This window comes from Caretta caretta, chromosome 1, assembly GCF_965140235.1.
Source record: "Caretta caretta isolate rCarCar2 chromosome 1, rCarCar1.hap1, whole genome shotgun sequence".
Taxonomy (NCBI): Eukaryota; Metazoa; Chordata; order Testudines; family Cheloniidae; genus Caretta; species Caretta caretta.
Window position 1 is genome coordinate 243,847,485 of NC_134206.1, and position 27,913 is coordinate 243,875,397.

A 27,913-nucleotide genomic window follows, 5' to 3' on the forward strand; every position below is an offset into this window, starting at 1 on the left:
CAGCTCTGGGGCTGGGGGAGAGGCATCTCTCCCTGCCGCAGCCCTGAGCACTTGCGCAGCGCTTAATAGGCGGCTGCTCAGCTTAGGGGGAACTTAGGCCCTGAGCCAACTGTCATGGCCACACGCAACTGCTACCTGCAACAAACATCTCAACTTATGCATCCCCCACTTCACCTATGGAACTTCCTGCAAAATACCTCCTTGTGACCAGCATCCAGGTCCTGAGACACTCTTTGGGTAGTTGCTCATGTGTGTCCCCATATTTGGGATACCTGTACCCAGGTGCACAAACTCAGAAAGTTTTGGCTAATAGTGCCTATTTGAGCCATGCACACACTGCTTGATGCTGTGCATTGAGCAGATGGCAGAAAGAAGACCAATCCTAACTGCCCTGAGTTCTTTCTGAACACTGCAGGAGCAGCAAGTTGAAACACTGTGGTATCCCCAGTGCTTTCTTCAGTCTATTCTCCTTTGAGCTTGTTAGGGTAGCCTTAGCTTTCAGTTAAGTTTGCACTCTTAATTGTTAGGAGGAACTATTGCAGGTTTGTTTGGGGTCAGACTCCATTGGCCCTGACCCCTATGTTCTTAAGGTCTGGTACATGTTACATGGTTCAGGCCTAGTGGTCTCTCTTCATTTACCATTCATGTTGTGGCTGTTGCCAGTAAAAAGACTAGTTGTAGTCTCTCTGCATTGTGCGGTGTGACAATGGTGACCATGAGCATTGCTTTTAAATGCCTCAATAAAGGACAAAATCCATATTGATGCTTGGTCTGCATCATTTTCACCCCTCACACTAGAAAGAAGAAGGAGAGCCACCTCAAAGTTCATCTGTTGGAGAAGACACTTGAGGTTCATACAACAGAGTGCAGTACTGAAAGATCAGCACATTCACTTTGAAAGTCTAAGTCTGGTGCAGGGATTACAGTGAGAAGCTCCTAACCTGCACCAACATTTCAGCCTGGTGATTGGAAGGTTGGTGCTCGCTTCCTCAGTAATGAATTCTGATAAGAAAGCCGGAGAGTTTTGACTTGGTGTTGCAAAGATCTGAGAAGCACATTGATAGAAAAGTGTTGGTCTAGAGGATCTTCAACATTTAAGGGACTGGCATCCTGCTGGCGCTAGATGTTTCTCATGACATTGAAATAGAGTGGGATCCTTTCATGTCACTCCATACTTTGATACACAGTGTCACTTGTTGATACTGAACCATAACAGACCCCAAGGGAAAGAATAGTTACTCAATAGTCCCTACAGTAACTGTGGTTTTTCGAGACGTGCTGGCCACATAGATTCCACCCTTGACACATGAGATTAGATTATTTTGTGCCAGTGGTGTCCATTGAGGCCATGTTTACATTTTAGGGGCCCTCATTGCTCCCACCAAAGGGCAAAAAGGGTGGAGTGAGCCCAACTGCCCTTCAGTTTCTTCTTCAGTACAGAATCCTTTAGGTGTGAGAATGAAGTAGCAGGGAGGCAGTGTGGGTTGTGTAATCTGTATGGACAACACATCTTGAAAAACCACTGTTACTGTAGCTCAAGGAACCATGTGTTGTTTGTCAATTGTCTGCATGGATTCCACTCAGAGTGACTAACAAGAATGTTTCTGTTTCCTTGGAGGCGGTATTAGGAGTCCTACATGAATAGTCACTCCAGGATAGTCCTACAAAGACTGGCATCTGACCTGCCAACATATACTAGGGAATAGTGACTAATATGTGGATCGAGCTCCATCTAGCTGCATTACATGTTTCAGATATGGGAGCCTTCCTCAAACAGGCAACAAAGTCCAAGTGGAATGAGCTCTGATATGACTGAGTGGATCTTTCCTACCCTTACTCATAACAGGTTCTTAAGTACTCGGAAATCCATTCAGATAATGTCTGTATGAATAAAGATTGCCACTTAACCCTGTCAGAAAATGCCAAAAATACCCTGGGTGTGTTCCTGAATGATCTTGTTCTGCCTAGGTAGAATGACAGTGCTCTTTACACTGGGTGTGTGAATATTCTCCTCACTCAGGATAGAGTGACGTTTAGGAAGGAAAACCAAGAAATGGATGGACTGGTTTATGTGGAACTCCGAGGGGACTTCGGATGAGATCTAAGAGTAACTGGTACACTATACGCAGGGGGCCCTGAATCTCTCCTATCTGATGTAATGGCCACAAGAAACGCACTACTCATTGACATGTGGTAAAGAGAGCAGGTTGCTGAGGACTCAAAAGGGGAATCGTGTACGTTGCTAGTACTACATTAAGGTCTCAGGAACAAGGGAGCTTCCCAACTGGGTGAAAAACATGCATGAGTCACTACAGGACTGGAAACTACAGTGTGGCCCTGGATAGAATGGGGATGTTGAGATAGTCATAAAAATGGTAGAAATGCAGGGTTGGAAGGGATGTCAAGAAGTCTTCTAGTCCATCTCCCCACTCTGAGGCAGGATCAAATATACCTAGACCATCCCTGACAGGCTTTTGCCTGTTCTTAAAACCTTCTAATCTCAGGGATTCCACAACCACCCTGGGTAAACTATCCTTATAGTTAGAAAGTTTTTTCCTAATATCTAACCTAAATCTCCCTTGCTGCTAGCTAAGCCAATTATTTCTTGTCCTACCCTTGGTGACTATGAACAACAATCACCATCCTCTTTGTAACACACTTATGTATTTAAAGACTGTCTCCACTCAGTCTTCTCTTCTCTTGGCTAAACAAGCCCGCTCCTTTCAACTTGTCTTTTCAACCTGGTCTCTAAACCAGTGGTTTTCAAACAGTGGGTTGTGGTGGCTGTAGTCAGCACTGCCGACCGGGCTGCTAGAATTGCCATCAAAAGTGCTGCCCAGCTAAAACAGGCTAGTCCCTACCTCAGTGGTGGGCCACCAGACTGTTTGTTTACATTTGTACGGCCGCCCACAGCTCCCAGTGGCCGCAGTTCGCCGTTCCTGGCCAGTGGAAGCTGTGGGAAGCAGCGCGGGTCTGGCCACTGCTTCCCGCCTGCCTCTGCACCCCGGCTGCGCCGCTGAGTGGGAGCTGCCAGAGGTAAGCCCGTGCCTCAACTCCACACCCCAATCCCCTGCCCTAACGCTGAGCCCCCCCCCAAACCTGCACCGCCAGCCCAGAGCCTGCACCCCCTGTCCCAGCCCTGGGCCCCCCCCGAACCTGGAGTCCTCTCCTGTACCCCAAACCCCTCATTCCCAGCCCAGAGCCCTGACACCCTCTCGCACCCCAACCACCTTCCCAGAGCCCCCTCACACACCCTAAATCCTTCATTCCTGGCCCCACCCTATGCCCCAGCCCTGAGCCCCTCCCAAACCCCCCCTCATCCCCCAGCTCCGTTGGGTTGTGGACATCAACAATTTTCTTCAACTGGGTCTCCAGAAAAAAAGTTTGAAAACCACTGCTCTAAACCTTTTATCAGGTTTGTTGCTCTCCTCTGGACTCTCTCCAATCTGTCCGCAACTTTTTTTGAAAGCGTGAAACCCAAAAGTGTGGCCACAGTTCTCCAGCTGTGGCCTCACCAATGTCAGGTAGAGCGGAACAATTACCTCTTGTATTTTACCTACAACATTTCTGTTAATACATCCTACAATAACATTTGCCTTTTTCCACAACAGCATCATGTTTGAGTCAGATTCAATTTGTGATCCATTATAGCCCCCAGATCCTTTTCTGCAATACTACTGCCTAACCACTTATTCCCCCGTTTGTACTTGTGCATTTGCTTTTTTTCCTTTCTAAGTGCAGAGCTCTGCACTTATCTTTATTGAATTTCCTCTTGTTGATTTCAGACCAATTCTCCAATTTGTCAAGGTCTTTTTGAATTCTGATCCTGTCCTTCAATGTGCTCGCAACCCCTTTGTGACGGGGTGCGACTCACCACTGCGGCGCCTCCAGCTGGCTGTCCAGGGAATTAGCGCTGTGCCCTCTTCTGGTGATGTCTCGCCTGCTGTCACCTCTGTTCCTGGACCCACATTGCTCCCAGGACTGTGGTGTCCTCTTCAATGACATTGCCCTCTGGTTGTGCCACACTCTGTCTCCCCCCCCCCCCCCCCCCTTCCGGGGGAACCTGCAGTCTACTGTCCTGCTGGTGGCAAATTGGGGTCCATGATCCAGCCGCTTCTTTCTGTGGCAAACTGCAGTTCATGGTCTAATTGCAGTCCACTGTCTAGCCCCTTCCTTCAGTGGCTCCAGCACTCTCCTTGCCCTTGTGTCAGGACCTCAGTCTGCAGATCCTGCAGCCTGCCAGGAGCTGTCTTTAGTTTCCTGGGTCTCTGCCTGCAGCACTGCTCTGCCCAGGGTGCTTGCTGCCCTCCGCCTGCAAGGCAGCCAGTCCTCCACCCTTCTCAAGCTCCAGGGAGTGACTGAAACTGCTCTGTTCTGCTGCCCTTCTTATATGGGCCAGCCTGGCCCTGATTAGCTGCTCCCATAAGCCCTTCTGTGATCAGCTGCCTCCCTAGGGCTGCTTTTAACCCCTTTTCTGCCAGTGTGGGGCAGATGCCCCATCAGACCCTCCCAGCTTGGTGTCATTTGCAAATTTTATAAATATATTCTCTACTCTATCATCCAAGTAATTAATTATAATATTGAATAGTACCTGACATAAGACCTATTCAGGATCCCTCTTGATGAATCCTCCCGTTTTGACAGCAAACCCTTGATAACTATTCTTTTAATACGTTTTTTCACCTGGTTGTGCACTCACGTTCTCTAGACCATATTTCCCCAGTTTTGTTAGAAGAATGTCATGTGTGACTGTGTCAAAAGTCTTATTAAAGTCCAGATATATCCTATTTACTGCTTTCTACCTATCCACTATGGTGGTTACCCTTTCAAAGAAGGAAAATTACATTGATTTGGAATGATTTGTTCATGACAAGTCCATGTTGACTATTACTTAGTATTCTCTAGGTCAGTGGTATTCAATTACATTGTCGGGGGTGGGCAGCCAAAGCAATGTCCAAACCTTCCCAGGCCAAAGGGCTCCTCGGGTGTTTACTCTCCAGTGAAATCATGTTAATTCTTTTCATAGCTGGCAGGGATTGGCAATGTGTGGCAGCCATGCCAAAGACCGCATGTTGGCTGAATGGCACACAGACTGCTAGTGCAATCAGGGACATGTTCTGAGATGCACTGCTGTTTGTTTTCCTTCTGTTTTGGTCATGCCTTGTATAGGTAAAGTCTATTTATTCGAATTTCAGTTAACTGAAAATCCTGATTATCTGAATGAACAATGTCTGCCATGCTCATTTGGGGAATCAGGATTTTCAGTCCCAAGGATGGAGAAAGGGAGTGGGTGTAGCTGCAGGAGACAGGGGCCTTCTTAGTACTGCTTGAGTGGGGGGAATAGGGAGAAAGAGGAGGGCAGTGGAGGAGACCTGGGAGAGCAGGGAGTGACTCCCCCAGACCACAAGAGCCCAGCCCATCCTGTCCCTGCACTGCCTGGCCCGTGCTAAAGCCATCATGATCATGCACCCAGGGTGCTGCCTTCATTTCCTCAGGACACTTGGTGTCATGGAAACACATACATCAACCCCAGTGTCTAAGAGATGAGGAAGGAAGGTACATCAGAGAGCCTGGCCTCACATCCCTTCAAGCAGAATGTGCAATACTTGGTATGGTGGTTTGTTGCAAACAGGTCTACTTTTGGGAATCCCAGTTTGCAAAAGATGCTCTGTAGGACTGAGTCTGAGAGAGGCCACTCATTATTGTTGAAAGAGTTCCTGCTTAGCTGGTCTGCCAGTGTGTTTTGAAAGCCAGAAAGGTGCAGAGCTACTGGTGTGACCTGGTGTATAATGCACCACTCTCATAAACTTATGGCTTCCTTGACAGAGTGGAGATGGTCTTGCTCTCCCTTGCCTGATACAGTGCATTGCTTTGCTATAATGTCAGCACTTGAATTATTGATTCCTGAAAAAGAGGCAGGAAATCCTTGCATGCCAGGCAGATTGCTGTGGGCTCTAGGATGTTATGTGGAAGCAGGCTTCCTGAGGGATCATAGTCCCTGAATTTGCATGTGATCCAGATGAGCCCCCATTCAAGAACAAAAGCATCTTTCACTGGAATCTTTGTAGATAGATGTATGGAGAAGGTTACTCCATTGCATACCTGAAGATGATCTTTCCTCCATTTTAACAAAGAGAGGACTTCGCGGGAGAGTAATCATCATGTCCATGCAATGTCTGTTGGGTAGATGTATTCATTTGAATCACTCTTACATGGAGTGAAGGTAGAGTTTGTCATGTCATGTGACATAAGTGAGCTCATGTGACCTAGAAGCCTGAGATGTGTCCTCATTGCTGGTGTTGGATGAATTTGACACTGATTGACAAAGATTTGTTAACCTTTGGAATCTGTCCTGAGGACGATAGACTCCAGATCACTGAGAGCCTAACTGCTCCTGTGAACTCTATGCTTTGTGTCCGAATAGATTTCTCTCTCTTGACTTTGAGACCTAGCAAAGCTAAGAACTTTTGGATTGCTTAAACGGAGCTGATTGCCTGTTGTCAGGTATTTCTTAATTTAGCCAATCATTGAGATAAGGCTATACCAGGATTTCTTGTCTCCTTAGTTTAAGTGCACAACTGATAGACAATTTGGTGAAAACCCTCTGCCATAGAAAGACTCAAGCACGTGACTTTTTACTGGTCTTTTTAGCGGGGCCCTTACCCTTCTTTTTACCCTGGCCCTTCCCGCCAGCTGGTGGGGCTTCCCCAGAGTCGGAAGGAGCGACGGATGTGGCAGCAGCGAAGGTCACCCCAGTGTCCACCGCTGCCAGTGCCCCAGCGGGGGCGGTAGCAGGTGGTTCAGCTGCGGTGGCAGAGGTAGAGGCTCAGGGTGGCAGGCGGGGGAGGGGCGGCGGGGCCCTACCCGCCTTGTTCCCCGCCATAATGAGCAAGGGGGGAGGGGGAAAAACCAGAGAGAGGAGGGGAAAGGGGAAGCAGGTCGACCACTCCTCCCCGCTAGGCTGCAGGCAGGGGAGGAGGGTGTCAAAAGGAGCAGGCTGGATGGGGGAGCAATCAAGGGCTCGGGGTCAGTAGCGGGATGTTCCTAACAGGAATTTGAGGTATTTCCTGTGAGCTGAATGTATTGAGATATGGAAAATAGGTATCTTGCAAATCAAGAGCCGTGAACCAATTTATACCAACTAATGAACATAACTAACACTAAACTAAATTTCAGAGTAGCAGCCGTGTTAGTCTGTATTCGCAAAAAGAAAAGGAGTACTTGTGGCACCTTAGAAACTAACAAATTTATTTGACCATAAGCTTTCGTGAGCTACAGCTCACTTCATCGGATGCATTCAGTGGAAAACTAAATTGTAATAATCTAAGGTGAATCAAACAGTATGCAGGTGAAGTGGACACTGCCAAATGTCCCATCTTGCAGCTACAGCCAGTAAGATGGAATAGAGACTGTAGGGCCTGTTTTTCCCATTTATGCCCTTGGGTGAGCAGAGGGATCACAGGCATCAGGTATGCGTGCAGCCCCAATGACACTGCTGGCTGAAATAATTTAATCTCATGTGCGTGGGACACACATGCACCAAGAGTGGCATCAGTGTGAACAATCACTCAACCTCTCTGCTATTGGATATTTAAGGATTGCGCTCTGAGTATCTTGTTGCCCAGAGTAGTCTGGCCCATCCTTTTCTAGAGGTGATCAGGTTCCTTCTGGTAGGAAGGAACCAAGTGGTGATTAGAGACACAGTCCCTTTCATACACTTGGGCTCAAGCAGTCAGTGAGTGAGCATTTGCTCATCTCCAACAGAAACTGCTACCCAGAAACTTCCAAGCTCATGTATAGCTTAAGAATCTGGGTGTGTACCATCATTCTTCTCAAACTACAGTTACTGATAGTTAATGTCTCTAGTCCCATTTTACAGATGGAGAGGTTGAGGCACAAAAGCTTAAGTCACTTGCCTGCTGTCACACTGAAAACACACCATAGAGGATAGAGAGTCAGAACTCCTGGTTTAACCTGTTGTGGGTTGTAATATAAATGGTGGGTCAGGCAAGGCGGCTGATCTGAAAGACTCAAAGACACTGGAAGTTTATCCTAATACAGGAGATGGATTAGTTCAGCTGGGACTGTTATCATTACTGCATGCTTAATTCATTCCTACAAGATAAGCCATTGCATATACAAGTCACCAGTTATACATTTATCAAATGATTTGTTTGTGTAACTCCTGTAATAGTGCACTCAGATTATCAAATCAGGACATGCTTTTATTAAGGTCAGTCTGTTAAAACTGTCCTTTTTTTCTGGGAGGGAAAAGTTTAATTTGTAAATCTATACTCCGTATGAAAGACGGGCACACCAAAATGAAGCTTCAAACACATGGATCTGGAGCCCCTTTTCTTAAAGAGAGATGCTGTGGAGTGACCAGCCAATCAGAATAGAGAAACTTGGTATTTCTCCAGTGGTATTGATTTTTCTAGTTGCCTGAGAAGGGTTTTAAAACTTTTCCCCCCAACCTCACACCAGGTACTTTTGCAAAGAAGTTCTAGGTGGTTCACACTGAGGGCATATCCATACTATGGGCACTATAGCAGCACAGGTGTGGCACTGCAACTATGCCTCTATAGGGCCGTCGCACAGATGCTTCCTACATCATTTGAAGGGGTTTTTGAAGAGTTCTTCTGCCGACATAGCCATGTGTACGCAGGGGGTGTAACTGTGGTGCACAGGGCACGGTAGGTAGGTTGATCTAAATTTTATGTGTAGACCAGGGCTTAGTTTTTAAGCTTCCTAGGAAGATGAGCATGAGACAGAAATTTCACCCTGTGATATACTGTTTGGGTCTCCATTATAACTCCATCTCCTTCCTGCTCTTCCCAGATTTTGTTGATCTCAACAATGGCAAATTCTATGTGGGAGTTTGTGCATTTGTGAAAGTCCAACTCAAGGTAAATGGATATATTTTTGTTTGCTCCATCTGTTGATGAACTGCTCGTTGCTTAAGAACCATGAATGACACTACTACTGTGTGTGTGGAGCGGACTGCAACACACCGTGTTACTGTGTCCAACCAGACAGTTCTGTGGGCCCCTGGAAAGCTGATCTTACTACGGAATAAATACCAATCCACTCAATACACACAATCCACATAAGAGAGATGTAGTCTTATAATCAGGTGCATGAAGGCAAAAGTCCCTGCATTTTTTTTAACTCACCCCACAGGATGGATCGTACCATGAAGATGTGGGTTACGGAGTGAGTGAGGGCCTGAAGTCTAAGGCATTGTCCCTAGAAAAGGCAAGGAAAGAAGCAGTGACGGATGGACTGAAGAGGGCACTCAAGTAAGTGGAGAACCAGTATGTTGCCCTTCTACTTGCACATTTCCACAAGTGGTGTGAGAATAAAACGTTAAATTCTCAGTCATGGCAAGCTCTCTTGTCCCTCAGGTGCTTTGGAAATGCTCTTGGGAACTGCATTCTGGACAAAGACTACCTGCGATCAGTGAATAAACTTCCTCGTCAGGTGCGATATGGGGGGCTTTGGAGAAGGAGAAAGCAGAGTAATTTAGTTTGCCAGGAACACTTAGTAGGTCATTGGTTCCATCCCCCTGTATCGAGAGGGATGGAAACCATAATATTTAAACCATACTTGCTAGCCGTGTGTGTGAATGTGTCTAGCCATGAATGTGTTCAGTGACAATGATTCCACAGCCTCCGATTGCTGCTAGGCCGGTTGTCTGAACTGTTCTTTGTAAAAGATTTTCCCAGTAGTTCATCAAAATAACGCCATTCTGAAGCTTAAGCCCATTGCTGTTTCTCTCTCTCCAGTCTTGTTTACTCTGTTCTAGTCAGGTTGTCATACTATTCCCCTCACAATGGTACCTGAGCACCAGACCATTCTGTATCATTACCAGTAGTGGGTCCAGCAACACCCTTGTTGATAATAGTTTAAATACTACTGTAGACAGGGATGAACTATTTCCAGTCCCATATCAACCAAATTACTCAAACCACTGTACTGTGTGCTATGTACAGCAGAGCTTCTTTTACACTAGAAATTTTTCGTATGGTATCCCACAGCTACTGCCCTCAGTCCACCTTCACATTTGTAGGCAACAGTGGGAACTCTAGTCTAAACAAAGCTTACATAGCTGTCGAAAGCTTCAGCTCTCCCCAACGGCTTGTAAAATACCAGTGCAGAAATCTTCAGCATACAGAGAACTGAAACTTTAGGGACTAAGAAAAATAAACAATGTTACACTGCACTGGTCTACTGGACTGATTATATTATTCATTTTTATATTTACTATAATAAAACCACTCCAGTTTTTGATATACTTGAAGCTACCATAGAATTTCCAGTCTAATGAGAAGGGTTTGCCACGGACTTTAGTTCCAGTTTACTAGAGAGTCTTATATACAGAAGTAGAGCCCTGGGCATGCTTACCTTAGGGAAGGATCCAGGAGGAGTAGTCATTGGTACCTGTTGGAGGGTGCCATATTGGAATCAGGTGGATGGGCTAGGAGGTGCTGTTTTATAATCTCACTCAGTACCACATGGTGGCTGAAACACAGTATTGCAGCTTCCTGTGGAGTTAATATGGAAACTGCAAACTCCCAAATTTGTGTGGGCAGGAGGGATCTCTGCTGTCTTTTGATTATCTTAAGGTTGGCTGGTTTTGATAGGCCAGAGACAGCTAGAGTAACATCTTTGTAATGTTTAAAACCAAAAATACATGATGGAAGAGTTGGAGGGGGAAGTGATTGGTTGAAACCAATGGGCCATGGCCCTACAAATCTGACCTCCAGTCCTTAAGCAAAGTATTTGAGGCTAGAGTTCTACTAAACTTTGTGCTTCATTACGAGAGGAGGCCCTTGCACTCCTTACATGAACTCCCCTTTAACTATTGTCTTTCGTCTTTCTCCCAGATTCTGGTCATGCCCAGATCTCAATCAATCTTTTCTCAGACTGATATTTTCCAGACCTCTTATAGTTTGTTGCTGTCTTCAGGGTACTCTCTGGTTTGTGTCTTGGGTGGTACCCAAAGCTAGACTTAAGCTTTTTAACTTAACCAAGGCTAAACACTGAAGAATAATATCTTACTTTTTTACATGGAATATGGCATTTCCCTTTTTAGTGGCACATCCACTGTAACCCTTAATGCCTTCTCAGCATCCCCACCCATCTGTTATTTCTTCACTACTGTTATTATGTAAGAATTTCTAGGGTATCCATCACCATAGGTGGATCAGTTAACTTTCTGTAATGAATATTAATTATTAGAATGAGATTCACATGTGAAATCTGTTTATTGCTGGAACAGTTTTCATTAGAATAAGTCGTTTTGTGGCTTTTCTGTTAAAGAAGGCTATTTGCCATGGTTAATAGTGGTTCAGAGATAAGTATGGTAATTGCTCAAAGCTAGTGTCAGTAGCACATTGCCATCTTCTCTTAGATTTCTGCACTTAGAAGTCCAGGCTGTGTGGTACAGTGTCTCTCGCTGTTGCTCTGTCTAGCCTCCCTCCCCAAATGTGTGCTCAGTTAAAGGGTGGGGATGTATATTTCTACTCCTGGGTTGGAGAGTGAAGACCATTCTCTGGCCAGATCTAATACATGCCTGTACACACATTTATGTAAAGTGAACATTATTGTAATAGTGTTTACTACCTTGCCTGCCTCCATACCGTGGGGGTTGTCCAGATTCAACTACTTTTATATTTTAAAATTCTGTTGTGTTTGTATGGAGGCAGTGCTAGCTAACAAACACTGTGCTGACACTGCTAGTGATGGTGCTCCGCAAACAGCCACATTAACTCCCTTCAGAACCCAAACAGTGCTTGGAAAATGGGAAAGGACAAAACCTCCCCAGAACCTAGGTTAAGAGCAGCTAGAGAGGGAGAGACAAACCATGAAATAAGAAAAGGAGTACTTGTGGCACCTTAAAGACTAACAAATTTATTTGAGCATAAGCTTTCGTGAGCTACGGCTCACTTCATTGAATGCATCCGATGAAGTGAGCTGTAGCTCACGAAAGCTTATGCTCAAATAAATTTGTTAGTCTGTATCTGCAAAAAGAAAAGGAGTACTTGTGGCACCTTAGAGATTAACATGGCTGCTACTCTGAAACCATGAAATGTTATTATAAGATGCTTTGAGTCTCTGTAACTTTTGAGTTGATGGGGGACGGGGAATTGGTCAATGGATTGTGATTCATTCTTATACTAGCTGCCTCCTGAGTTGGATTTGGCCAAAGCAAAAAGGCAAGACTTTGAGCCTGCAATAGAGAAGGCTAGATACAGTAGCTGTCTGCAGAAGCAGAGTGCATGGCAACCCCAGCACTGTGAGAGCATGTCCCCATGCAAACCTGGCCAGGAGGCGGCTTCCTTAAGCACAGCTGAGCAGGAGCAGCAAAACAGCTCCAGGTGAGTGGTAACTGGAGAATATTTTTTTAGTTTAATTATTTTTATTTATATTGTACTATAAATGAGCATCCAGCCCACATTCTGGTCACTCCTGGGACTTAAAATGTACAAACTCCCCCAATCACTCCCAAAATTCCATATCGCTGTAGCTGCAGGAGCATGAATGAGTCATGTTCAGTGGAGCTCCCTGAGTCAGTGATCTTGCGGCCAGTTCTCTCCTTAATTTAGACAATACCAACTCTATATTTGATCCATAGCTATTATACCATACATTTCTCCAGTGACTGTCAGTAGGCTTTTAGGGGGCATTCAGTCCTAAGGGAGTGCTGCATTACAAAGTGCATAGTACGGTCTCTATGCCAGAGAGTACGAGTCCAGCAGCAGGCAGGAGGAGAACCCAGAGGTTCCAAGGGGGTTAGATTTCTACTTCTGGCTGCACATAACCAGACAATGTGTCTAATAATCATCTACCTATGCAATATTTTCATTGGACTGAGCTCCTCAAATTGCAGAGTCTTCTACAAGGTGTGATAAATACTGTCTCATACCAACTTCAAATCAGTCTCTGGAGTATGGGATAGTTTTGTGTAAATGATTCAGGCAGGAGAGCTGGGTTCTAGCCAGAGACTTCCTGTATGAACTTGGACAGGGCCTAGCTGTGCCTTAGTTTATCCATCTAAGCAATGGTAATACTTAAGCCTCACAAGCACCTCTGAAGTTGTAAATAGTTAATGCTTGTAAAGCGTGTTGGGATGGGGAGGGCCCTTCTTGGAAGGTGTGATAGAAGTGCTAACTACTATTGTATTTTCCCTGGCATGCTATTGCTTTAAGCATCCCTCTTCCTAATGTGTAACTGCAGCTGGAGCGCCATCCAACTGTGTGTTTATTTCTTGGGACAGACATAGCATCACCTTAGTCTGTGGGAGTGATGCCACTTACCAGCGGAAGTTACGGCAGAAGCAGCTTCAGCAGCAGTTCCGGGAGCAAATGGAGAAAAAACAGCTGACAGTAGCCAATCCAGTCAGCAAACAGAGTAAGAGACACCACTGTGAATCTGCAAGTCCAACAAACTAGGCTGTGTCTACATTACAGCAGCACAGGTGTACGACTGCAGCCCCGCCGCTGTAAGGTCTCCTATGAACCTGCTCTATGCCAATGGGAGAGAGATATTCCCTGGGCATAATTAAACCACCCCCAACAAGCAAAAGTAGCTATGATGCTCTCCGCCTAACATAGCACTGTCCACCCAGGCACTTCTGTTGGTCTAACTTATATCTGGCAGGGGTGTGGTTTTTTTCATCACCTGCCCAATAAAGGTGCTAGTGTAGACATAACACCCCCCCACCAGTGAGTTAGGCTATGTGCAGGGCATGAGCATGATTGACAGGGTTAACCCCTCATTGGCTACCTAATTTTACCAGCTCTTGTCTGAGTGAAGAAAGCTATAAAAAAGGAAAGCTGAAGTTTTTAATACTTGTTCCCTATAGGGCAGGGATGTGGGCTCAAACTGGACGTGACCAAACTTGACCCATAGCCTCTTAGAAAACATTAGGCAGTGCTGCTGTAGGAAAGACTGAGCTAACCAAACCTCTGCTCATGGTGCAAGAAATTTCAGGATGTTTCCCGTGTCCCTAGTAAGCCTTACCAAACACCATCTCCTACCTTACCTCCATACCCACATTTCCAGCAAAGGGTAAGGAGTGGCTATAGGACAGCTAGTATCCGATATCAGGTGTTGGTGGCCTTTCTGGTCTTACCTAAGAACAGGAGTACTTGTGGCACCTTAAAGACTAACATTTATTTGAGCATAAGCTTTCATAAGCTACAGTTCACTTCATCAGCTGCATTCCAATGAAGTGAGCTCACGAAAGCTTATGCTCTAATAAATTGGTTAGTCTCTAAGGTGCCCCAAGTCCTCCTTTTCTTTTTGCGGATACAGACTAACACGGCTGCTACTCTGAAACCTGATCTTACCTGACTCTTCCCCCCTCCCCTCACCCCCAGAGAATTAGGTGGTGTCCTTTTGCATTTCTAGCACTAATACCTTCCCTTTGTTACCTGTGCCCAGTAGCATCTCATCCCTCACTGGTGAAACACAGCACTCCAGCACAACAGGAACCAACTGCAGAAGAGGAGTTCTTTGCAGGTCAGCAAAGAATGGCAGCTAAATGCTGGCAAATTGTTAGTTCACAGGGTGGAGGCAGGAGTTAATGAAGGGATTGGGAAAGGGTGTGGGCACCATCTTTACTTCAGCAATAGGAAGTGGCAACAAGAACCCTTAGAGGGGGAAGTAGTTGCAGTTTGGAGGGAAGGAGGGAGAGAAAGACATGGGCAGAGGTGTGAACTGATTCATGGCCACACACTTTCATCACTAGGAGGGTTTAACAGCCCCTACAATTAGAGGATCACTAGAGGGAACCTGCCTCTAGGAACCTTTTCTTGTAGCCATTAGGGTTCACACACATTCCAGTCTTGGTGCATATACATGTGAGATCAGATGCTTTTCAGTAAGAAATGTCTGTTGGGGCTGCACCTGTATTCTTTAACCTTACACCTGAAAGTATAAAGTAGAGAGAAAGCCCAGCTGCATCTCCTTCCATCTTACTGCCTGTAGCTGCAAGACAGAACCCTTGAAGTGTCTGCTTCTCTTGGGCAGTGTGATTTTTCATTTTGAGTTAGATCAACAGGCAAAAGGAAAACAGCAAGCTCCTTTCTAGTTTAACCCCTCTGGGGTCATCAAGTGAGGAAAAGGGGGGCTGGTACAAGAGCTGGGCTGCCACACTATTCTCTTCCCTCTTTGTTGTGTTTGTCTTTGCATTGTTCCAGATGACCCTGAGCTTTGGGACATCCCCCTGGAGACCACTGCTCTCAGTGATACAGAGAGCCACCGAAAAGCAGTTGTAGCAGCCCAGGCTCCTGCAACACCTCTTGGACACTATCACATGACGACTCGCAGCAAGACCCCTCAAACAATGAACCATAAGAAACCACAAATGAGAGCTGCACCATGGCAGGTGTCCCCTAGGCACAGGCCGTACAGCCCCTCTTCCAACCAAGGTGCACCAGGTATGTACTGTAAAAGGAGTGTAAGTGGCGACAGTGAAGAGTAGGCAGGAGGAAGCTACAGAAGAAAGTAGAAGTGATCATGCATTGTGCTGAGTAGCAGCATGTGAAACTAGCAGGGCACCTAATGAAGTTTGAACATTTTGAGCACATTCCAGCAAAATGACTAAGTAACTGTCCTGGCATGGAACTCAGTTGTGTGGCTGTCCTTCCACACAGACTGCTTTACACTTTCAAATCCCAGCTAGCACTTCCTTTTTCACTCTTATAATTTTTAGGAGGGTGGGTAAGGGAGGGAGAGATTTGTTTGTTTTTACCAGAACCTGAACATAAGACTTAAGCTCCTTGAGGGCTAGAATGGAAGACAGAAAGGCACAAAGGATGGCCAAGTCCATTTTCTGGGGAGATCTAAGAGAGAGAAAATGCACTGACAAAAACATGGGTAAGTTTTGGAGGCAGAGAAAAGCACAATAATTTGCCTACGAAGGACCTGTTGTCTTATTCAGCAGAGTGCAGCCCATACAGGAGGAGCCAAGGCATGAAGAAAAGGAAACTGGAACCCTCCTGACAGACAGGACAGCACCTGAATTATGTTAGTTTCCTCATGATAATTTGACCATAACCATCTTTTCAGAAGCACATCTCAAGAACCTGTTTAAACACAAAGGAAAATCTAGTTAATTAGATCCATGGCTTTCGTGCAATGCTGATCATAGACCATCTTCTGTCATAACTCTTTACTTATTTTAGCCCCTTTTAATGTGCTTGATGTCCCCTCTTGTGGTTAGAAAGTTTGATGCATCATTTCTTCATGAGTCACGCACTTTGGGAGCTTGCCCAGTGCCAAGGCTTATTTTAACTCCTTTGGAATGACATGAGATGTAACTCTACTCTCTACTGATAACTGAAGGATGCCCTACTACTTTGCATTTCATCATAGAGGGAGTAGTTTCCTTTAATGTGGCTAGCGTTGAGTAAGATCAGATCCTGGAAAGAATTATTTGAACAGAGACTTGTACACAGAGTATGTGGCTGGATGTGTTATAAAGGACTAAGGTTGACTAGTTCTTTTTAGGTACTTGTTTTTATATTAAACTTTTTCTTACAGAAAATGTGAATAAACGTGCAAAATCAGAGCATTAGTTGAATAATCTCATTTGTAACTGCAAGGGGACAGTAGTATGTATGTTTGGAAGATAAAACAGTCATTTGGGCCGGGGACATATTCCTGTTACAGTAACATCTCATGGTTTAATGCAACTCAGTTAAAACTTACTCTTGTCTTGAGGAAAAAGAAAGCAAGTCTGTACCATAACCTTACAAGTGAGAAACTGAAAACCCAGTCACTAACCACAAAGTGTCAAATCCCATTTTAAAATTCTAAGATCTACACTGATCAGAGAATCTAAAGTAGCTACTGTATTTAGACAGCAGTAATGTCAGTGGAATGAGTTTACACCTCTAAGAGGGGGGCAGCAGGGACAACAAACAGCTATAAAGCAAGGTGGTTATTACCCTCTTGTACCTTCATTCTCACTGGAAGTTCAGCTGTGGTTAATTCTGGGCCTTAGCACTTGACCAATAAGAGGTAAATGAAAAAGAGCAACCTAATGAGTAAGGAGGAAGTACAGGTTAAAACCAAAAATCAGTCTAGCTTAGTTCAAAGGGAAGATTACTCTCCTAAAGTGACAGTGTGAAAATGATCAGATGCTTCAATTCCAGTTGAAGGATGGGAAAGGAATATCACTAGCCTAAATGGGATGAAGTTAAAGTTCCAAGCAAGAAGCAGCTCTTCTGTCCATTTAATTCCATCAGTCTCATAGTAACATTGGTGTCACATGTGAAACAGTAACTTGTCCAGCAACAATACAAGTACAGGAACAATGCTATAATGAGCCAGTGGGAGTGGAGGTTAAGCACACCATAAATGACATGAGGTAGAAAAATGCATATGTGACTAATTTGGACTGATTTAGTGAGTGTTCTGTGCTCCTCTGCCCTGCAGCTGCTCCCATTACACATTTCTCCTTTCAACATCTACACATACTCATGGTTTTCTCCCACACATATACTTCCTACCTCTCAAAAGCAGTAAGTTTCCAGCAGGAAACTAGTTGTAGGAGTGAGTACAGGTAAATGTCCTCAGTAGCCTACACTTTACTGGCAGAAGCTCTCTCACATCCAACACATCTTCCTAGAAAATTCAGCTAATTCTGGAGCTTTTGTAGTTAGCAGTATGTCTACAGAGAATTCATAAAACCCTCCAAGTACAGCTGAAGTTGACCAGTCTTATTTAGCAGTTCACTACTGCAGCCTTTCTGGGATCACCACAGTTCTGGGAGGAGAATGCCTATCAATAACGAAAAAATCTCAGTATTTGACAATAGTGAGTTCATACACCCACACTGTTGAAATAAGACAGCACTTTTGTTAGAAAGGGAACTTGCAGAGGGTACATGTAGGCAGCGCAAGATTAGCCAAGGAATATTGTGGTCATAGCAGTTCAACAGAGTAAGGACCAGGCTCCTGCAACTGTGGTCTGACCCTGGGCACAATACAGGGGCAGTGTTGTGATGCAGATATGGAGGGAAGTGTCCCATCTCACTGAACTACCTGTACACCTTGCTCCTCACAGGACTTTCAGCACGTATTCACAAGACTTCCACTTACTTGATTTGAGTTCTTACACGACCACAGTTTGAGGTGGTATGAATCAAAACAGAAGCAGTTTTAAAAAGAAATACACTAATGGTTAAAAACGAATATTTAGAAAGCCAAAGCTTTCCAGAACCAAAGTCGCTCCACAAGACAAATCTTGATTAACCACGCCTCTTCTGGATCAAGTCACTGAAATGCCCACCTAACTCAGGGCCTCAAGGACGACTGCAGTGAGACTGCGAATGAGTCAGCATATTGTCAGCTTAGCTCCCACAATGGCTCCTTGAACAAGAAAAAAAAGCATATGCCTTTTGGCAGTAGCCAGAAGTTTTTGGTATAGAATCATTCCGGGCTCTGTTCCAGTAAGTTTCCTCTCTCCCCATTGCTGAAAGCACATCCTGTTTCTAGGGAGAAGGATGGGGAGGGGCACAGCAGAGAAAGAAGAGCAAAAACAACTGCCGAAAGGAGATTTTTCAGATTCATAGACTTTAAGGTCAAAAGGGACCATCATGATCATTTAGTCTGACCACTTGCACATTGCAAGCCACACAACCTCACCTACCCACTTCTATAACAGACCTCTAACCAAGTTACTGAAGTCCACAAATCCTGGTTTTAAAGACTTCCAAGTTACAGAGAATCCACCCTTTGCACTAGTTTGAATCTGCAAGTGACCCATGCCCCATGCTGCAGAGGAAGGCAAAAAGCCCCCCAGGATCTCTGCCAGTCTGACCCGGGGAAAATTCCTTCCTGACTAAATTTGGTGGATCAGTTAGACCCTGAGCATGTGGGAAAAACCTCTTTTCAGCAGATATAGACTCCTCTTTGGTATAGAAATACCAAGAGGCAACATAAAACCTTTAGATATTAGCTAGTATCCAATTTACAGAAAACTGGGAAAGTTGCCAGTTCTCAAAAGTTATGAATGAGTATAACCTAAGAAAACCACACCAGGAGAGAGATTCTCATTGCTGCAGGTCAAAAAAATGAATTAGCCTTTGCCCCCTCAAAGTTTACTCAGATTTTGTGGAAACTATTTTCTGTGTCTACTTATTGTTCCATACTACTTGGAGAATCTTTGGTCAGTTAAAGGGCAGATAGTATTACTGATCACTGCTTTTGAGAGGTTTAGTCTCAGAGTGGGTTTTAGTACTTTCCTGTGGCAAACTGCCCTAATGGCGAGGTAACAGGAGCCCATCTACAGCTAAATAAATACTCCAGGTGACAGGAGAAAGGAGAAGTGGGAACCAGCTGAAAATGAAAACCCACAGTTCAACAAAAGCAGGTTTGGTTTATTTGAATGATTTCATTAAATATTCTACAAAGGTAACAAACTGCAGCACAAAGCGCAATCGTACAAGAAGCGCAATGCCTGGATTTAGTGCAAAACATACAATTAACTACGGCCACAGAAGCCTAACGTTTGAATTCATTTTATTTGTGTGTATTTTTGTTTTTTACAGTGTACATTGTTAAATAATGTAAAGAAAACATTTGTAATTCAGAAACAGATTTGTGGAAAAAAGGTACTCAAAGTGTAATATTAACACAAAATAATTTAACAGTTCAGTAGCATTAGTTTATTCCTCTAGACTTCAGTTATTTCATCCACAGGAGGGAAATCAATGGTAAATAAAACCACTTCTTGCATAACATTAAGTGAAAAACCGACCTCAAACTATTAAATCAAAATAATTAAATAACGATGTGCTGCATTCAGCCGATCAGTTCTTCTGCCACGAAGTGTTGCCCGACTCCTGTTACTGCTTCAGCCGTACAATTACTCCATTACACAGAGCATTGTTTTCCCTACCCATACTTGGTGTATTCAGGAGCCTCCTCTCCAGTCATTTTAACCAGAAAGCAGAGGCTTTCTGATTCATTTTACCAGCAGACATTCTCTTCCAACCACACATACACAACGGTGAGATCTTTTCTCTCATTCTGTGGTTCTATAGCGCCTGTGTTATTTGCCAAGAATTTTTTTAAAAAAAAAAATCTACTGAGAAACTGTTAGAACCCAGCCACCTTGCCACTAGTCTCCAACCTCAGACTCTTCATTTCCACCCTATATATGCCAGTGGTAACCTGGCTGACAAAGCTGCTGTAAACATCAAAACCAGGTGAAGGGAAAGAAACACATCTTGTGCATTTGTTTTTAGAGACAGGAGCAAAACATCCACAGAAAGTATAAATTCCCTAGTAAGACCCCCCAACAAGGGAGCAGTGCTCACAGAAAATTCATGTGAGTAAGATTTCCTTGGTGCAGACACTTCCAGGACACCACTGAGCTACTCCCAAATACCAGGAAGCAGTACTTTGACCCTTCACAGCTTGTTGCAGCACTACAGAGTAATACTGGTTGATTGCAGTATTATTACATTGAACAGGGAACCAGTATTTTTCAGTATGAAAAAGGGAAAATGAGTTGAGAAGTAGAAGGTACAATACAGCTACTAAAAGATGGCACAGTTAGTTATGGTCCTGGTACCAGTTTAAATTCTTTAGAGTGAACAAAATCGTAAGTCCTCTGCATGCTTAAAACAGGGAATTCCTTGATGCCGGCTGTTTCGAGTGCATCCATTGCCGGCAATGGACATCGCACCAGGAAAGTCTACTCCTAGCACGAATGGATAAAAAAAGGGTAAGAAAAGCAATCCCAGCAGATAACTCCATCCCCCTAAGGGTAATGGCTCCACCTCCATACACACCCTCACCTAGCCACTTTCCATGTCACAGCTTAATAGTCAAAACACCATTAAAGTTGAACTTTTCCAAAATATGCACTTTCTTCCCATCCTCTGTTCTGATCCAGCCTTCTTAAGGCTCTAGGAAGTATCTGTTAGTTTCACTTGAGCTTCCTCTTCCCCCTCCATCACTTCTGCCTATCACCCCTTGTTACACTAGCATTGTGCCATCAACTGCTTACTCTGTCAACATGGACAGGTTTCCCCACCACCCAAAGCTCTGTTCCAACCTCAGCCTCAATGGCTCTCCCTCCTTCCAACACCTATCCTATCCAAGTTACAGTGTGACTATATATATACACAATTTAACATAATATATATAGTCATACTGTAACTGATTTTATATATAGTTAACCCTTTGGTATCTCAGTCACTAGGTACAGAATAGTCCATTCTTCCCTTAACTTGCTCTGACCAGCTGGGACCTGCTGAGGAAGTGATGCTAACTGCAGAAGCAATAAAAGTCCAAGGCACTAAAATATCCAGCAAGCATACTGGGAGAACAGACAAGTATTCAAGTACATTAATTTATACAATTTTACATTCACATTTATCTAATACAATGAAAATACAAAGGAAAAAGTTAAAGTGTCTCCAATAAGTATAGGATATAGCTAGCTTTTTTTCCATTTTTTCTTTTTAACTTTTTTTAACCCTCTATTTTCCACTCATTTTTAAACTACTGTTGTCCAACAACATTTATATATCACAGTGTTTCCACATCAAAACTGATGGTAAGTACATGTCCGCAGGGAACTTTTTAAAATTTATTTTTAAACAATTTAAATTGCTCTAATGCTGCAGTCAAAGCTGTTAATATCTTTTACTTAAAGCAGTAATGACCTATCTCTCAAGCATGGGCTGCACTGCAAGTCCATTTATGTGCCTTACCACTCAGGAGGTAAGGATGATTGTTTGGGGAGAAGAGGGAGATTTGGATAGCTTCTCTCCTGACCTTGATTCTTCAGAGAAGATGAGAAGTGTGTTAAAACCTCATGCTAAGACTAAACTCTCCCATCTCAGCACATGTGGATTCAGACTCAAACCGAAGTACTTTTACAGTTAGAGCACATTGATCCAGTGACTTCTATCTTCATTGCTCATCTTATACAAGAGCAGGAGTGTTCATGCCCATCACCCTCCTCCCCCTTCAGAAATGGGGAAACTCTCCTTACCGAGAGCTGACAGCAATGGTTGGAAAAGGGAAGCTCATTCCCATTCTGGCAGAAATAGCCAGTTCAGTGCAGCACTAGTAGTTGATACAGGGCCCTAATTCCCTCCCCATCTCCTGTCCCAAGTTCTACACAGCAGAGTCTGGGTCTGGCTAAGTGGTCCGCAGGTTGGAGCCTGGGGGGTTGCTGATGGATTTCTGCAAGTTGCTGATGTTGAAGCTTTGCAAAGAGGCAGCTCCTACAGGCTGGAATTGACCAAGGGGTTGTTGTGCTGGACTACCTGTCCCACTCCAGGGAGCTGCAAAGGGCGCTGTTGGGTAACCATACTGCTGTGGAGGGCACATAGCCTTTGTGAAGTGACCTAGAGAGGTAGCTGATGCTGCAGAGATAGGTGTAGCACCCAGGGAGGACGACATAGAAATACATAGCTGGCCTGGTGCTGAGAACTTTCTTGCCATTCCAGGGCCCTGAAAGAAAACCCAGCCCCAAAGAGAAGTTACTTAAGTGTGGCTGAAGCAGTTCCCCTCCATCCACAGCCCCTTCCATGTAACTGAGTTAAATGGGTGCTTCTCAAAAGATACCATGATCTTCCTCGCTCTAGAGCCTGACAGAACAGGTGGTAGGAGCCTTCCACATGTAAGCTATGGCTCATTCCCTCCTAGAGCCCTAGTTTGGCCTGGCTACATGGAAACTCTTCTTTATATGTGTTTTGACACTGAGACAACGAGTTATGTTAGCAGTGACAGCTCTCCATCCATGCATGTTCAAGAGGGAAATAAAGGGGAGAAATCTCTTACCTCATAGTTGCTATGCCCCTTGCCACCTCTCCTTCCTGAGAGGTTCATAGCATCACGGGCCCAGTTGTCTACCAACTTGTGCAGGTCATCTGTGAAAGTCCCCTTCCGGCTGGAAGTTATGGCAGGAGGCTGAGATTGGGGTGCCTGGCTGTTCACTGTACCCCCAACTGTGGTAGTGCTGCTGGTCCCTAAAAGTACAAAGACAACAGCAGAATCAAGAGCCAGGTTACAGCTAGTTTTCTACGAAGTTTAGGAACCATGACAATGGTGGAACAGTACGGAGCAAGAGTTAAAAAGCCATGCACATGAATTCTACATTTCGATTCTTGGACATGTTGAAGGGGGAATTTACAAGGCCTCATTTAGCTAGTCTCTCAGATTAGAAAGGTATTTTGTAGATGTGTGTGTTTTCCAAGAAGTGCTGCAAGCAGCAGCTGTGTAGGAATTGAGCGGCTGCTGCCCACACCAGGCTCCTCTTTTGGCAATGAGGGAGGAGGGAAGACTGGGTTTCATATTAAGCGGCAGTACTCGTGATGAACAAATGCTTCCTTCCCCTGGCACCACATTTTTTAAAAAACGAGTAAGTAGCAGCTACTGTTTGCGCCCAGTTCATTTCCAACTCTGCCCATATGATACAGAACGCCGAGTAAGCAGCAGTACAGGTTGGCTGCTCTGTAACCCAATGAGCTCCACTCCACAGGATGCCGAATGTACCAGAAACCCAGATTACGTGAAGAGAACATCTGGATGAAAGGCAGAGGTCTGGGTGTAAGCCCGTCCCATGCCAAGAAGCTTCCCCAGGGTGGGGATTCTAAACACTAGCTAAATATAACTCTCAAAAACACTTAAAAAAACCCTAAGAATAATGTAACTTTGAATATATTTACAGGATGAAGAGAAAGGAGAAACTCTGGACACTGTGGAGGATTCCAGCTCCAGCCCTGTAGCAGTAAAAATGAACCAGAGCGGCAGGCAGGCAGTCTGCCAGTCTCTTATACACAGGGTGCAGATCATGAAGAGAGCTGAGGCACAGGTGCAACTCAATGGACACTACTCGCAAGAACTCTCCAGTCTCAGGCGCATGGTGTGCATGTCTACCCCAGTGGAATGCACATAGGGTCCAGCACTCAAAGAAGAACCGTTCTTCCTCAAAATACAGGGAAGATGCTCACCAGTGCTGTATCTGCATACCTTGGACACCTGCCTCTCAACCAGGGTTAAGAGGCTTGCACAACAATTATCGCTGGCTTGCTACTAAGGTTACAACAGGGACAGCATCTGGGATAACCCAGGTGTGCTGAACGGGTATGTCTGACAAAAATCATCAAAAACCTCATGAGCGAAATCACCATCTCACTACTCAACAAAGCTAGAAGCCAAAACCACCAACTGAAACAAATGAAGTGGCTCTCTGTTACTCACTTCCCTAGACATCTCTCTTCAGGACCCTCATACCTGGAAAGAACATCAACCTCTCCAAATCTCGGCTGGAATGGCTCTTGTTACGATATTGAAAAAGACAGACAACATACTTATTACCTGTAGCAACTGAGCAATGTGCTACTGGAGTGAGTAATGCTATCCCCTCTCCCAGCACTGCCTAGAAAACATGAAACCCTCTCCCCACCTATAGTACCTAATAATAGGGGTGTAATCATTAGGAGCAAGGAGCCCCATGCAGCAATACAGATGAAGGGGAAGAGAACAGAGGGCCTCTCACAAACATATGTGGTGGGAGTTCAAAAGGAACAGAGTAAGAGGACCATACCGGGTAGTGTGCTAAGGAAAATGTGATCGAACAATGAGAATTTCAAGCATGTGTAATATGAAAGAGACCTGGAACAATTATCTGACAAGGCAGCAAAGCAAGTGAAAGGGTGAAGTTGGAACCCATATAAACAGGCAAGAGTGACAAAGCAAAAGGTACTGAAGAGGAGGTACCAAAACAGACAGCAAGATCACCACATTCCATAGTCAAGAGTTCATGCAGGAACAGCACCTCTCAACCCCTTCCTGATGGCCAGTCATCTGCACCCTCCTGCTCAATACATTTATATATTGTATACCCAGTTACATTTTGGTCTGGAATTACAGCTCATACCCTGATGTATCCATGATAATCCACAGACACAGGTTTAGGAGAGAGAGGCACATTTAGTCAAGAGATACCGGAGTGCGTATTCCTCTGTAAATGTGCAATGGGATTTACAAACATTTTGAAATGCTTCCTTTGAGTAGTTTCTGTTGTCTACGAAGTGATTTTGTTAATTTAGGAGCACCTGTCTCAGCCTCACAGCAGGGACAGAGTAGGATTAACCTGTGCTGTAAAACATGAACTAATAAATAATAATACAGGGCTCATTTCTTATCAACAGCATCTTATTAAACATTCTCAGGGATTTTAAATTTCAGAAGTTGGTTATTCTGCTCTAATCCAAATCTAGAGCCATCCAGAAGAGTCTGAAAGGGGAGTGCTTAGATTCATGGCATTCAATGGAAACAACCTTCTCCAGTCCTGCTCAGCCACAGCAAACGTCCCAGTTTCTTGTCTGGTGACATAATGAAGGATTTGAAATGAAAACAGACTTCTCCTCTCAGCCTATTACTCCATCATGCTTTCATTCTCTGCCCCCTTTTATTTCCTCCCTTGGAAACCAGCGTGAGCACCCACCCTCAAAGATAATCTTAGATAATACCAGCACACTTAGATTAGGCATATCTAAACTATTCCTGTTTTGGGGGCACATGTTGAAGCCATTTAATGGCTTATCCTTACCCTTTAAGATCTTGAAGGAGTCTCTGCAATGGAATCAGGAGACAAGACTAGGCAAACCCCTTCAGCATAGTCATTACAAGCAAATCCTGCTGCACAAAGGGGTAATTTTAGCACCTCAGCAGCGCTGTGTGCAACTGATCCTACTTCACAGTTCACTATCATTACCAATCAGCAAGGAGTTCCACAGCTAAGCTGAGGGCCTGCAAGCCTCTACAGTACTGAGCAGCAGTTAATTTCCCACTAGTCTGCAAAAATGAATAGGCAGCCAGAATCTATTAACATGTTAGCAAAGGAACACATGTTAGAGGGGATAACCGAGACAGAGACAGATGCTGTGCTGGAGACAGATTCACAGAGGTTAGGCTTCACTGATCAGAGGGAAACCTCATCAACAGGGACCAGAAATAACAGAAATAAGATAATTACTACAGAGCTGGTTGCAAGGACAGACTTTTTTCACCATCTTCCCTGAAGCACAAAGAAAGAGTAATTTGTTAAAATAAGAGAAACAGTGAGAAGTGTTTAATATCAGCAAACAGCACACAAAGCCCAATGAGAAAGAGGAGACTGTACAGCTGGACACTGCCACTGGCTGCAGTTACATTGAGAGCCCAGTGGGATGTTCTATGGAAATACCCAGACCACAAAACAGTGTTTCACCATTTGTACTCACACAAAAAGAGACTAATATGTTTGTTCTCCAATAGTTCTCTGAAATCTAGTGGTATCTTAAGAATGTTAGGGATGTGCTGATGTTTAGAGCTGGTACATCTCAATCACTGGCTGTTTACCACAAGAGCAACAGCCAAAAAAAAAAAAAAAATCTCCCACCTCTATCTGGAAAGGTGAAGTGTCCCTCATGGCTTTCATCGGTCTGAGAATTTGTGGGGTACTCAGAGGATCCAAGCGTGGATCATGTACTCTCACCATCTGTTACTACATCCCCCTTGCATCTTTTCTAAAATGTTAGTGCAACAGTTACAGATACCCCTACTAGGCCTGTACCAATCAGCTCCTCCAGCTGCATAGTTAAAAGCATGTTATTGATCAATGCACTGTTTCCTCTTCATTGCCGTTTCTAACTAGGTGTCTTTCCCCCACCCTCCATAAGTGGCTGAGGCAGCATATCAGATTCCAGGAAGCAAGCAACCTGTAAACAAACTGAGCATTCAAGCCAAGCTGCGCTATCGGAAGCATTACCCACTTTTACAGGACAGCTACAATAAACCTTTCAGAAAGTCCATCCACCAATGTCAAATTTCAGAAGAGAAAACAATCCATCCCACCACAGCATGGTACTTGCTTCTCAGGAGAGGCTTTATAGTTTGCCTCAAGAGGACTGACAGCTGGACTGAGGTTGTGACAAGCTAGCGGTACACTAACACGTAAAAAAGCAGTAACGATGAGTACATCCAGCTCACAATGCCAATCTCAGAGGCTGAGAGTGAAAGAGTGACACCCCTACTGTTCTTTACATTACCCTCCCAAAAAAGGCATAGGGAAGACTAAAATATATGCTTTCCCAGATTTTCTAAGAATTTAACTTCTTCCAGGAAAAGAAACTATAAAACTTGCAAATCCAAATGGACATTCTTTACACATCCCTTCAATACCTTAATCAACCTGCTCAAAGCTTTTAAAGCTGTGTGGTTTGGAGGCTAAGCAGCAGGGAGAGGAGAAAAGTTACACAAGCAATTATGCACTAATGGTGCATTTAGTCCCAATATTGGGAATTTGTTTATGGCAGGGTTTAAAGTATTGCTGAAAAACTCAACAATTAAGAACTCTTCTCACCCTCCTCTCAATATAAAGAGGATAATTTAGTCAGTTCCATTGCAGCTGTCTCTGTAGAAGGCTTGCTCTGTAACTGTTGCTTTGTTCATTGGAGTTCATCCACAAAGATCCCTAGCCCAGCTGAGCTGCTGCTTGCTGTAGGAGGACAAATGTGAAAGTCTGTGGAAGTTGTGTGAAATGGGGCAAATGAAGACCATTTCATAGGGCTTCCAGCTCTCACGTACCAGTGATGTGGGGGGTGGGGGGGGAAGGAGGAGAAGAGAAGGAGTGTCACAGCATTCAAAGGTCCTGTCTACACTGGAAGCATAGTGGTATTTTGTATCACTCCCAGGAAAAAAGCATAGTTTTTGAAGCCTTAGCCCATGCATTTAAACACTTCAAATAACCACATCAGAAGTTTGAGGCTCATAGGTCAAAAACCCATCCTATTATCTCCCTGCCCCCTCCACTTTTAAACTTGAACTAGTTTGCTAGGACAACTGGAATGGCCTTAAATAAGAAGGATGTGGAGTATTTTTTGTGGGGT

General features: G+C 44.4%; 2 protein-coding genes across 24 annotated transcripts in view; one reads left to right on the plus strand and one right to left on the minus strand.

The window, feature by feature from the left end:
* The window catches only part of RAD52 (RAD52 DNA repair protein), a 47,291-nt gene extending 22,113 nt beyond the window's left edge, over nucleotides 1-25,178 (plus strand). For 4 of the 7 annotated variants that reach the window (XM_048828978.2, XM_048828961.2, XM_048828970.2 and 1 more), the window contains exons 5-12: nucleotides 8,839-8,906; nucleotides 9,181-9,299; nucleotides 9,405-9,480; nucleotides 12,184-12,380; nucleotides 13,280-13,413; nucleotides 14,449-14,526; nucleotides 15,207-15,446; nucleotides 15,950-16,579. In XM_048828978.2, coding sequence (XP_048684935.1) covers nucleotides 8,839-8,906; nucleotides 9,181-9,299; nucleotides 9,405-9,480; nucleotides 12,184-12,380; nucleotides 13,280-13,413; nucleotides 14,449-14,526; nucleotides 15,207-15,446; nucleotides 15,950-16,011 — 974 coding nt within the window. In that variant the 3' untranslated portion in view covers nucleotides 16,012-16,579. Of the gene's footprint in view, nucleotides 1-8,838; nucleotides 8,907-9,180; nucleotides 9,300-9,404; nucleotides 9,481-12,183; nucleotides 12,381-13,279; nucleotides 13,414-14,448; nucleotides 14,527-15,206; nucleotides 15,447-15,949; nucleotides 16,580-23,706 lie in introns of those variants that run through there. The other 3 variants (XM_075122499.1, XM_075122492.1, XM_075122491.1) reach the window with 3 other exon arrangements.
* Nucleotides 19,373-27,913, minus strand: part of WNK1 (WNK lysine deficient protein kinase 1) — a 171,945-nt gene continuing 163,404 nt past the window's right edge. For 8 of the 17 annotated variants that reach the window (XM_048828871.2, XM_048828839.2, XM_048828831.2 and 5 more), the window contains 4 exons: nucleotides 26,020-26,061; nucleotides 25,322-25,366; nucleotides 22,818-23,005; nucleotides 19,373-22,487 (listed from right to left, as the gene is read on the minus strand). In XM_048828871.2, coding sequence (XP_048684828.2) covers nucleotides 22,173-22,487; nucleotides 22,818-23,005; nucleotides 25,322-25,366; nucleotides 26,020-26,061 — 590 coding nt within the window. In that variant the 3' untranslated portion in view covers nucleotides 19,373-22,172. The remainder of the gene's footprint in view (nucleotides 22,488-22,817; nucleotides 23,006-25,321; nucleotides 25,367-26,019; nucleotides 26,062-27,913) is intronic. The other 9 variants (XM_075122443.1, XM_048828911.2, XM_048828886.2 and 6 more) reach the window with 3 other exon arrangements.